Source organism: Paroedura picta, chromosome 13 (assembly GCF_049243985.1).
Source record: "Paroedura picta isolate Pp20150507F chromosome 13, Ppicta_v3.0, whole genome shotgun sequence".
Taxonomy (NCBI): Eukaryota; Metazoa; Chordata; class Lepidosauria; order Squamata; family Gekkonidae; genus Paroedura; species Paroedura picta.
Genome location: NC_135381.1, coordinates 27,840,673 through 27,853,397, shown reverse-complemented (window position 1 = coordinate 27,853,397; position 12,725 = coordinate 27,840,673). Strand labels below are relative to the sequence as shown.

The following is a 12,725-nucleotide window of genomic DNA, read 5'->3' as shown; positions in this document are numbered from 1 at the left end:
GCAATTCATTCATGTTGGGTTTCCAGTGGGGCAAATAGCACCTTCAGGGTCATTTCAGTTCAGTTAATAGCTAAAGTACCATCCCCATGCAGTGCAGTGCTAATCTCAACCAGACGTCCATAAACCTGGGAACTGGATTCCCAGTTGGGAACCCACAAATCATATCTGATTGAAAGTCCTGTGTCAGATCTGGACACAACTAACATTATCTTTAGAACAGCAATTCTCAACTGCCGCCACTCCACAACCCCTACAGCAGGGGCGGCAGCAACAGCATGTGCGCTCACATGTGCACCCGTATGCATGCTCACACAATGGCATGCATGCGCACACGCTGCCATTGCTCCCACTGTAGGGGTCATGGAGCGGCAATGGAAGTGGCCAGAGTGGCGGCGGCATGGCGCTGGCCTCCTCCGCGCTGCCTCAGAGCTTACCAAAGCGGCACCAAGGAGGCCAGTGTGACAGGAGAGGGGGCGGCAGCGGCCGGAATCGCGGCAGCAGCAGCGGCATGTCAGTGGCCTCCTCCGCGCTGCCTCTCTGAGCTCCAAGGTGGTGCGGAGGAAGCCAGTGCCATGCCGCCGCCACTGCCGCCATGACCACTAAGGAAAGGCCAAACGACCCCTCATGGGGTCGTGACCCCCGGGTTAAGAACCACTGCTTTAGAAGAATATTGGAACATAAGCCATTGGCTGTGTATTCACATAAAAACATAATATAGATCTCCAGGGATTGTTCTGTGACTCTCTAGAGAATGGCAAAGTCAAGCATGTGCATGGATCCCAAGACTTGTCCCCACCACTCCAAAATTGCTGCTATTTTCACTTTGACTAGTAAATTGAAGGCAAAGACTTCTTGGGTTTGCCAAACCCATTGTTTGTGAAATCCTAACCCATTCCTTATTTATTTATTCCTTATATACCACTGCTCTCAAAGACTCATGGTGGTTTACAATCAAATGGTAAAAACACAGAACCCTTAAAATCCCCAGCATGTTAAGACACATTAAAGATGGCTATTGGTTGGAGTTAACCCCCCATCTCTTGAAGCACTATTCCACCTCAGCAAACTCTCTTGAACAACTACAGTTTAAATGTCTTATTTACAGTCAGGAACAGATGATTGTAAAGTGCTGAATATGAAGACATTCCAGCCTCAAATACTAAATGGGTACAAACTGTCACGTTAGAAGGAAAAGTTATTTTTAGCAAATGCCACAGGTGCTGCCAGAAAGTGTGCGTAAAACATTTGCAACATTCCAAGAGGAAAAGAAAAAAGAAGGAAAGTCTTTTTTATTTTATTTTTTTAGCAAAACGGGGAGGGGGGACGGGACTCTTTAAGCAATTTTAAAGAGCTTAGTTTGTGGAGTCTGTATATATGCATCTGGAATGAGCAAAATGGCTTGTTCCCATGGGAACCAGGAGGACAGAGGTTTACAACTGAAAATGACAGCCAGTTCTTAAGAGTTGTTTTGTGCAAACAAACACATGAAAGGGAGCCATATTCAACCTGCAGATTAATACCATGGAAGACAAGGTTCTGATTTCAGTTTTTGTTATATATTGTTGGACATAGAAAGGGCTACAGCACCACTTAGCATTTTGTCACTACGGTTCAATTAATTCTTTGAGAGCACCCAACAGCTTAGTCCTGCCTAACTGGATTTTGGACTTTTTAAAAACCAAGATCCTCCAGGCATAATTAGCTTATGGAATTCATTGCCATTAGTAATGGCAATGGCTATTTGCCTAGATAGCTTTATACAAAGAACTTAACATTATCTTTAGAGCAGTGGTCCCCAACCCGCGGGCTGCGGCCCGGTGCCGGGCTGCGAAGGCCATGGTGCCGGGCCACGGCTCCCTCTCCCCGTCCCCCCTCCCCGCAGTAAAAAACTTCCCAGGCCACAAGCTTGCGGCCCGGGAAGCTTCTTACTGCGGGAGGGGGGGAGAGGGAATCAGGGCCATGTCCGCGCATTGCGCATGCACGGCCGAAATCACGCATGCACTGCACTTTTGCGCATGGGCAATTTCAGCCACGCATGGTGCATGTGCACATGTGCGGCCCCGCACGCATGCGCAATGCGCGGCCGCGGCCTCACATGCACGGCAGGCGCAGGCGGGCAGTTGCCCTGCCGGTCCCCAGCCTCAAAAAGGTTGGGGACCACTGCTTTAGAGGATATGAACATTGGAATACACAAATAATCACTTCTGAACCATGTATTTTGAAAAGACTCCCACCTGTACCTTAGCTTTTCCTGTCAGTAATTTCCCCCAGTGATCTAAATTTAGGGATAAACTAATATTGAGAAACTTATCCTGCTTGTAATCCCCACCCCCAAATTTACATACTAGAGCTTGTACACCATAGTAGAGTGAAGGATGGAGGAAGATGCAGAGTGGAACCGTCAGTTATAATGAAATGTCTTTCTTTTCTTCTGTGGCTTAAGCCCCAATTTACCAAAGGGCTGCATCATTGCAGACATGGTGGGTGGGGGCCAGAGGAGAACGAGCACATGCCTGGCTGCTGGAAGTCCATCAAGGACTCTGGTGGCCAAAAAAGGCATCAGGTGCTGCTGACCTGTCCCTGTGCCAGCAGAGGAGGTGGGTAGAGGGGGCAGGGCATGCACACAGTATTTAAAGGACTGCCCGTGTGCCAAGTGGCATCTATGCTGTGGGGTGACCTTTGAGACATCCCACAAGACTCCCCCCTTTCAAACCTACAGTCTGTGGTGAGGCTCCAAACTAGGAGTAGGGCCTCTTTGCAATCAGTAGGGAGTGCTTCAGAACACATTCTACACTCCCGCAGGGTTTCCTGGAAGCCAGGTGGGGCCTGGCTTCCTGGCATGGTTAGCAATCACTATCCAGGGGACCCATCTGCAAAACTTGTACATTTGTGTTGCCCCTGGATGCCCGTTCAAGTCATTAGAGGCGGCCACACAGCCCTTCCACCCAGAAGGTACTATGCCCTTCCAGGTTTGCTCACCTTACCCTCACCCCCCTCTCCATCTTTCTTCTTTAGGACCCTGGGGTTATGAAGATCCCAGAGCAGACCAGCTCGGACAGTTGGCTGCACCACAGCCAGGTGAAGGGGTTAGTCTGGGTTTACCAGCTCACTTTCTGAAGTTGGCAGCCTGGGCTTTCTCTAAGGAGGTTGCCAAGGGTTGAGACCGGGCCAGTCAGGCTTCAGTGCTGAGCACAAATGCCTGGCCAAACCCTTCTTGGGTCAAGACCACCTCTCAGCAACTCAGGGCTGGTTCCCCAGTCACCCTGTAGGCTGTGGGCAGCCTCTTAGTAACTCATGCCACATTTTGGCAGAGTTTTGCCATCACTATTTCTCAGTTTTTGGAGGGATTGTTATACATGCTGACGAGCTGGGCACCAGTGGTAGAATGGTTGTGATGTGAGATGCTCCTGGCACCAAAGAAAGACCAGATAGCAGGGCTAGCCACTCTGTCCTGAGGGCTGATTGTGGAGGAGAGCTCATTGGATGAGGACAGCTCAGATGAGGAGGATGAGGCAGTAGCAGTCATACACAGCAAGAGACATCATACTGGGGATGGAGGGAAATGGTCATATATGTGGATATGCACAGTTTTATCTGATGAGTCTTCCTCAGAGGAAAAGGGTGAATGTGGCCAGGGTGGGGGTAAGTACTGCTGCAAAGGAACTTTCATACCAGGCCTCCCTGCCTGGATTCTTACATAGTAGCAGGAGGCCAAGTGCCTGCTCAAGGAGCTGGTGGCAGGGTGAGGGAGTGCCTTAGGATCCTGGAGAAAAGGAGGTTGAGAGGGGACATGATAGCCCTCTTTAAGTATTTGAAAGGTTGTCACTTGGAGGAGGGCAGGATGCTGTTTCTGCTGGCTGCAGAGGAGAGGACACGAAGTAATGGGTTTAAACTTCAAGTACAACGATATAGGCTAGATATCAGGAAAAAGTTTTTCACAGTCAGAGTAGTTCAGCAGTGGAATAGGCTGCCTAGGGAGGTGGTGAGTTCCCCTCACTGGAAGTCTTCAAACAAAGGTTGGATACACACTTTTCTTGGATGCTTTAGGATGCTTAGGGCTAATCCTGCGTTGAGCAGGGGGTTGGACTAGATGTATGGCCCCTTCCAACTCTATGATTCTATGATCCGCTGCATTCATATGAAGTGGGTGATGCACCACCCAGGCTCTACCTGCCAAAGAAGGTTCAGATATGGGTCTCAGAGTGATACATGTTCTTGTTGGTTAAGCTGTATAGGCAAGGTCCCAGTCAGGGTCCCTGCTTGTCTAAGATGGGCAAGTAGAGCAAGTCCAACATGCAGTCTGCCTTTTGCCTGTTGTCTGTCCAACCTGAGGATTTATGACTCCTTGGATTTAAATTCCAAGGCCACAGGTACATTGGTAAGACCATGCTCATGGGATGTTCCATTACCTGTGGAATTTTTGAGACATTCAGCACATTCCTGGAGTGGGCAATCAAGACAGCATAGGATGCAGGGAATTCACACATTCTTGATGATTTCTTATTTGTAATCCCTCCGAGGTCATGAGCATCAGCCTCACAGAGGAATTCAGGGTCCCACTGGCTCCTGAGAAGAACGAAAGTCCCACATCCTCACATACTTGGATGTGGAGCTTGACTTCGTCCAAGGGTTGTCCTGGCTCCTCTCTTGAGAAGCTGGCCGCACTTAGGGCCTGTATAATGTTCATGCTATCCAGACCCAAATGTGCTCTGCATAATATCCAGGTGCTCTTGGGGCACCTTAACTTTGCTTGTAAGTATGTGGCTCCAGGCAGGACCTTTTGTGCATGGGTGGCATGAGCCACCATGGGAATTGCTGCTCCACAACCATTACGTCAGGGTGATGAGAGGGATCACGGTCAATATCAGGGTTTGGCTGCGATTCTTGGACAGCTACAACAGGGTGATGTTATGGCAGTTCCCAGTGGAGCCTGGTAATACACTGCAGGTCCACTCAGATATAGCTGGTAACCTGGGTTTCAGGGTGTATTATAACAGCAGCCGGGGTACTCGCTGCTGGCCAACAAGCTGGTGGGGGGCCTGAGATTCTGAGGGACTTAATCTTCCTGGAGTTCTTCCTTATCCTGGTGGTAGTGGTTCTGTGACGCAAGGCATTAGCCAGTTGGAGAGTCCTCTTCTGGTGTGACAACCAGGCTGTGGTCTGAATACTCAACAGGCATACATGCAGGTCTGAGAGGGTATTGCGCTTGGTTTGCGATTTTGTTCTTACTTGCCTAGAGTCTAACTTATGCTTTTTTCTGTGAGATACGTTGCAGGGAAAATAACAAGGTGATAGATGCTCTATCTCAATTCCAGACTTCCAAGTTCAGGAGTATAGTTCCACATGCAAAGAGCAAGGTAGATATCTTCCCAGATGAACTATGGAGCTTTGCACCAGCTGATTCTCCAAGTGGTGCTTGGTTCACTGGCACCCTCTACCTGACAGCCATATGTGGAGGCAGTGGAAGGTTCGCACAGAGATTGGGACATGATGTCTCCTTTTTGGCTGATGAGCTGCTAGTCTTGAAATACTTAGCTCACCTGAGGGAGTGGAGTATTGCTCCTAAGACCACGGGGGTTCACCTGACTGAGGTGTCAGTTTACAGCATGGCAAGAGGCTGGCCCAATGGGCGTGGAGGAATGGAGGTGTTTGGCCCCAGCCAGTCCAGATACTTGATGCCCCATCACTCTGCCTCTGCTACTTCAGCTCCTTTATCAGCTGTGATTTGTTTGGTTCTCTGTCTCTCAGGTGATGCTGTTCTGGGTGGCCTTTACCATAGCCTACCATGGGTCTTTTCAAGGTAGTGAGCTACTGGCTCCCTCCAGGTTCATGCTGGGTTCAGCTGAGAGCAAGGGGGACATTGAGCTAGGCGAGGTGGAACTCTTTATCTGGCTGCACAGGTCCAAGACCAATTACCAGGGGAAGGGTGCCCATATCATCCTGGCAGAAGAGGCAGAACATAGGGCCTGCTCAGTGTGGCATCTGGGGGCTTACCTGGCTCTTGTGCCCTGATGTGCTGGGAACACTGCTAATACACAAGGTCACCTGACTATCTCAATTTCAGTTCCTGGCTGTCCTTAAGGTGGCCCTCCATCGGTTGGGCTTACAACTGGAGTATTACAGTATACATTCCTTTAGGATTGGTGTGGACACCCAGGCATTATAGGAAGGCCTTCCCCCTGATGGATTAAGGCCTTGGGGCAATGGTGCTCTGCAGCTCTACATCTGCCCCAGCCTTGTGCTCTAACTTCTATCTTTCAACTGTTCTCCCTTGGGGTGATGCTAACCTCAATCTTTTACAGGAATGCACCAGGAATGCCAGCAAGTGCTTATGGTGGGACACAGTATTGTTTGGGGGTAAGCAAGTATGCAGTGAAGTCTGGCTGAGATGCCCACTTGGGAGTGGGAGATTGCCTTCATTGCACCTGGCAGGGAGATCAAGGAATGCTGTGGCTCACTCTTCTTGACTGTGTGTCTGCTGAGGTCTTTGTATCAGGTCAGCTGGCAGCACTGGTTATCCAGCTAGGTGAGAACAACCTGCCAGTGCTGTAGGGTTGGCAGCTTCTGAACCAATGCCTATCAGGAACTACCATATTCTGGTCCTGACTTGTCTAGTGGCATGTTTGGAAAGGGGTGTCTGCACTGGAGAAGGTTGATCTGGTGAGGCAGAGGGCCTGCAAGATAGTGGTCAAGGGAGTGCTGGACTTCAGAGGTTGGCTCATCTGCCATCCTGACTACACCTACAGTCTAGAGTTCCTGAACAGGTATGACGGCATCCACCTCTCAGACTGGAGCAATGACATTTGGTTGCTCAGCATGAAGGATGCTCTGTTAGCCTGGCTGGAGGCTTAGAAGCAGTGGTTGGAGTGGGAATGGGGTCGCCCGCCCGCTCTGTTGTGGTTTTGGGCATGGGGGAGCTATTTTGGAATTTGAGTCTCCTTAAGAGACTGGTCACACACAGAGCAAGGCCTGCCCTGGTGGGGGCCGCCTAACTCTATACTAGATAGCAGGAGGTTGGTACTTAGGGGTTCATGTCTGCTGGCAACAACAATGACTGCCTTCCAGAGGGTTCCCAGGTGGCTGCAGCCCTGGGTGCTACCTGCTGTTCGAGGGTGCACCCTGGCAGAAAGAAAGGCATCTGGGAGCAGAGGGCCAGATCAGTCTACTGCCCACTCCTCGGCTCTGGGGACGGCCTGTAGGAACAGAGGGCCAAAGCAGCCTATTGACTTCAGGGGGACAGCTCCCCCGTGTAAATAATAAAGCTGTGGCCTTGTTTTACCCCACTGATTGTGTCCGAGTGCTCTTTCAGCCCAAACCTGTCCACCTGCTATGCAATGTGTTTTTTATGCAATGCCTGAGTAGGTTAGAAAAAACTGAAACATGGTTTTGTCCCCGAGCTTCCCATTATACAAATATTGTGTTAAAATTATTCAGAGACTATAATCTCTCTTTGCACTAAGAGGCTTGAGAGGGCTGTGAGCTACTCTGGCAAACCAAACATGGAACATTCTTGCCCTATACAACACTCTGAAGAAGGAGGAAATTAAATATTTCCTATGCTGGCACATACAACATTAGATTTAAGGCTGCATATGGGAGTAAGCATTTGAGTTAAGATGACTGTTTGGATATCTCACTCCCCTCCAGCTTTTAGTCCTGGCAGAGTAACGATGAAATAATAGAAGAAAACAGCATCAATCGTTCTTTGTTTTAATCATGAAACCATTTTTGCTGTTATCCAATATGATTAAAGCAACTGATTATTCCATTTGCCAGGCATAGAAAAGCAGCCTTCATTAAGAAATGTAGGAAGAGCAATAACCACTTGAATACTGTTCTATCAATAATCCTTCTGCAATGGTTTGATTAGCTACACAAGAGATTACAGGATATTGCTCTTTAAGTAACTGATGGCAAGAAAACATTGTAATCCAGCAAATTTAATAGGATCCTTTTGGGCGGTTGTTTTTGATGAATTGAACTAATTCACTTTCCGCAAACACCCACTCCATATTGGGGTGATTAGCTTTGATCAAAAGCCATGTGGGTTATATGTGTGGCGATTTGCAGCTCTGAGCTTTGGGTTTATGCACTGGCCTTTGCTGTGCATTGAAATTTCGTATGTTGTGGGACCTACTCGCCAAAATAGCTCATGAAGCAGAATTTATGCATATGATCCAGAGATCCACAAAACCCAAACATGAATGGCAGATGGCCTAAGAAGAGCCTAATACACAGGGATTTATGTGCTCTGATGTTGAAGTTATCTTTGAAGATAATAAGAATCATTAAAATATCACAGCACAATATATTTTATGAAGATTTAGATTCTAATGTAGTGCCACCTCTGAGACCAACAAGATTTTCTGGGTATAAGTTTTTCAGATCATCAGATATGAGATCCTTAACATATAAGTAGAAATGGAGATCCCCCAAACCCTGAATCATATTTCTGAGCCCCAATATTTCAAAGGATATAGGCACTCGGGAATCTCCATTTCTACTTGCATCTGATGACGGGTGCTTTGACTCTCAAAGGTTTATACCCTGTTCATCTCTAATGTGCTGCTGAGCTCAAATCTAATTCTTCTACTGCAACCCAGCATGGCTACCCTTCTGAAAATACTTTTCTGCTGTGATTTCACATTCTTACTTTTCTTTCATAGACAAGACAAAAGTGTGGAAATGGGCTCATTGTTGAGTTTCTTCCTTCCTCTCATGGAACTAGAGGCCTCTTAAATATGGACTAAGGCCCTTAATGTTTTATAGGGCTCTATCTGGCACAGAGATGCAGTGTTTCTGTGAAGTTGTGCCATACCACACTTCCAAACAGCACTGCTCTGTGGCTCTCCAGATGCCCATACTAGTAGGGTCTCAGGGTAATTGTAGTCCATGAACATCTAGAGAGCCACAGTTTGGCCATCCCTGGCCTACATAAAGGGTTTCATGTAAGGACCGCCCAACTCAGGTCCCTATTCACATACACAGGGCCTCCATATAGAACCAGTTTGAAGCAAACTGGTTGGCCCCATACATTGTGTCATTGCTTGCCCGGGGGGGCACTGAGTTCATGCAGCCCGGGAGTTGGCAGGTAGGGTCTCTTATGAAATTTTTCTTTCAAACTAAATTGCAGAACTAAACACGTTTTCTCATTTCCCCAATAGCCACCAACCTTGTGTTGCATATGCAATATATCACAGAGCCTAAAAAAAAATTATAACTATTAAGTGACTACAAAGGAGTTGTCAACCTTATAAAACAAGGTCCTTTGTAATAATAATCCTATAAGCCCTGAATACTTGCTTCCTAGTTTTCATGTTACATAATGAGCAACTTTTAAAACCTACCAATAACACATTGTTGGCAAAAGACACTGTTTACAAAAGGCCTCTCTAAAATGGATTAAAAACTGACTTATTGGCTTTTGATATTTTTCTTCTCAAACACCCAACATCTTGTGCTAACATGTAGATTTTGTTCTTAGAAACAACTACACAACTGGGATCCAGAGAGCCTCAAGTACACATCTAAAGTACTTCTACATATGCTCTGGTAATGCTCACTTCTGGCAGCAGTCTTCGAGTAACCTCAGACCTCCAGGAGCTGCATTTTAGGAGTGGCTAGAAGGGATCAGCTTTGAAATCCCCCTAATATGCAGATGGAGCCTCAGTCATAGTTCTTTGGCAACAGATGCATGGAAACTTTGACTGGCTCCTCTCTCTGTTAGTTAAACAAGGGCCCGAGCTAGTTCACAATGATAAGCAGCACCTAAAAACAAGAAGCCTGCCCGACAGAAGCTACTGAGCAAGTGAGTGAGTCACCCAGGACAATTCCCAGACAGTCTCTCGTATTCTACAGGCTCTTTTTTCCCTGATGCATAAAATAACAGCCTTGCCGATTACTCTTGACTAAGGTACCCGATTGTGGTGACATTGAGGCTGACCTTGGAGTCACCTCCCCCGCTGCCGCACTCTCCTTTGTCGTACCACCATTTGTTTTTCAATTTGTCCAAGAGGCCTTGCTCATTCAGTTTTAATACTGCCAGGTTAACAGCATTTCTTGAAACGATAAAACATAACTCGTAAGAATAAAGCACAGATGCTCGGTCAAGTTGTTCAAACGTATAAAGAAAGGAGCACAAGAGGACAAATTGCTAGAAAATTTTCACAGGGAGGTGGAGCTATAGAGATGTGTTTGTTACAGCGAACAACAGGGTTAAATATCGGAAGGTGGCATGGAAGATAAAACATTTGCTCAAAAGCGGTAGTGTGCGGGACGGGGAAAACGGTCTTTGAGAAAAAAAAAAGAAAGGAACAAAAAAAGATAAAGAAGAGGTAACGAGAACACCACGTCATGCAATTAAAGCCTGCCATGTACGGCGGTTTTTAAACCTTGGGCTTTCACCGTCTCAATTGAAAAAAGCCACTGGACTGTAAAATTAAAAAAAAGAACAGCAACAAACAATCAGAAAGGACAACACGGAGAGAGCATTTAGAAAAAAAATGGATGCATTTAAGTCAATGAAACCATTATTTACCGTCTTATTTAACTCCGTGGATTATGGAATGACTATATATATATTTTTAAACTGTGCAAGTTTACCTCAAATCCACAAGAAAGAAAATGACAACACAATACATCAGGGTAGGTGGAATACTATAACAACATGGAGATTGTTATATTATTCCACCCACCTTAATGATGAGCCTTTGGGAGTTGCTACACCATAGCCTTTGGAATCCAGGTTCCCACCAACTTTCATTGTGTCACAGGGCTTTCGTTGTTCAATGTACTCATTCATGGTAGATTCGAGCAGGAAGGCAAACTTCCCCTTTGATTTCCTCACGCGGGCCACCCCATCTGCTGTTGTTTTGGCAAAGACTGATGGTTCTGCCGACTTCATGTACGACCACATTTTCTCATACACAGCTATTTTGGATCTCTGCGGAAGGGAAACAGAAAAAAGGAGCAAAGTTCAACAAACCATTTGCTACTTTACAGACTTCCTGAGATAGGCAAGGAGTGATTTTTAAATCTCTCATCCCTGAAGTTTCAATCTCCCAAATCCTTTGGGCAATCTCTTATTTTCCTCACCTTCTAAAAAGAAATGCATTAGGTTTTAGCCATACAATGCATGCATTGTCCAAAATGATCTGTGCACTCATAATTAACATGCATCGTATACTTGACATCGAGTGTATTGTACAAAGAATGCAATCCCAAGGAGCATTTCTCTGTGTGCAACATCACTTGTGCAAGTGGGAGGGCTCAATGTAACCCACACAGGCTGCTTGCACTAAGTGGATCCAAATTTTCTTTGCTGAATGCTAAAGATAAACCTAATTTAGATTGGGTCAATACTGAAACAAAGCGCTGTAGATTACACTAGATGCTATACTATTGCTTGGGCTAGTAGAACAAAGCGAAATACATTTTACTTTCTGCTCACAGTTTGCTGGATCCAGTAGAATCTGTATGTAAGAACTGTATAAAATGAGCAGACAACACACACACAAACACAAAATAAAAGCAACAGCAACAGACAGAAATGAAACCGCTATAAAAAAAATATAGGGTACATCCATCTATCCCTAAAACAGGCTTTATATATAACTTTTGGCTTTACATATATTTGATTACAAAAGTTGATAAGAAGGAACTTGAATTGACAATGCAGTCAATTTTGTCCCTCATTCATGTATAAAATCTATGAGTGGATGCCTGCTTATACAATATGGGGAGAGGAATCAAACCCTTCCCTGCATTAGAATAAAGTTTGAGTCCGGTGACACCTTTTCGACCAACTAAGTTTTTGTCCAGGCTCCCCTCTAGTGGAGCCAGACTTGCAGGGTCTTCCCTCCTGCCCAGCCATTGGAAGCTCAATCAGGAGACACAAGGACCTTGCATCCACACAGGAGCCTCTGGGAAAGCAGCCAGAGTTGGCCTCCCCAGGTGACCCAGTGGAGGACACTAAGCTACTTTTGGTAAGTAGCTACTTTTGATAACTCCGGATCAATCCTTCTTGCTGCAGAAGGAAAATTTAAATCGGCCAAAATCAAAACGGAAATCGCATTCTGTGTAGACGGCAGGGACTGAATCGGCCTGGGATTGGAATAAAAGCTCCGTGCGGTTTACACCCAGGTGCATGTGCCTTGTCTCAGATTTTCTCTCCTCTCCCCCGCCATGCTTCCAGCATGGACTGTACAGAGGTCTCATCTGTTCAGCTGGCTCCCAGCTGCAGCAGACCATTTCATTTCCCATACTGCCAAAAATCTGTCTGAGTTTTCACGTTGTGAAGATTTTCCCTCTAATTTACAAGTTCTCTTTAAGTAATGAGAGAAGCACTCATATCAGAAGGAGTTAAACATCAGCCATATTGAGTATTGGATGTTTTGAAATTTTGTTATTATGGGTTGCTCCTGTATCGGTTCTACAATGATTGTTTTGGTGGTATGGTCTGTTCCTCTGCCCTTGAATATGGGGGGGGGGAATTTTTAAATGTGGGAGAATGTCAGGTTTGTGAAAGAAAGGTTTATTATAGAGCAAGCAAGTTAACTCAACATAAAACATTGTCAACACTGGAGTCCAGTGCAATTACACAGTATGTACCCCCTTTACTGATTCCCCCCTCCACTTGTGAGACCCAATTAATGTGGGAAGCTTCCAAGGGAAGACAATCAAGGCAGCTGGAAATTCAAGGATGGGGAGGGAGGTGAGAGTGGAGG

At 46.3% G+C, this 12,725-nt stretch overlaps 1 protein-coding gene across 10 annotated transcripts in view; it reads right to left on the bottom strand.

Annotated features, from left to right (window-relative positions):
• GRIA3 (glutamate ionotropic receptor AMPA type subunit 3) overlaps positions 1-12,725 on the bottom strand; it is a 224,019-nt gene that overhangs the window by 22,067 nt on the left and 189,227 nt on the right. For 7 of the 10 annotated variants that reach the window (XR_013226333.1, XM_077308701.1, XM_077308700.1 and 4 more), the window contains one exon: positions 10,695-10,942. Coding sequence is in view for 8 of the 10 variants with exons in the window: in XM_077308701.1 (XP_077164816.1) it covers positions 10,695-10,942 (248 nt within the window). In the remaining 2 variants the exon portion in view is untranslated. Of the gene's footprint in view, positions 1-9,943; positions 10,059-10,694; positions 10,943-12,725 lie in introns of all 10 variants that reach the window. The other 3 variants (XR_013226334.1, XM_077308702.1, XM_077308698.1) reach the window with 1 other exon arrangement.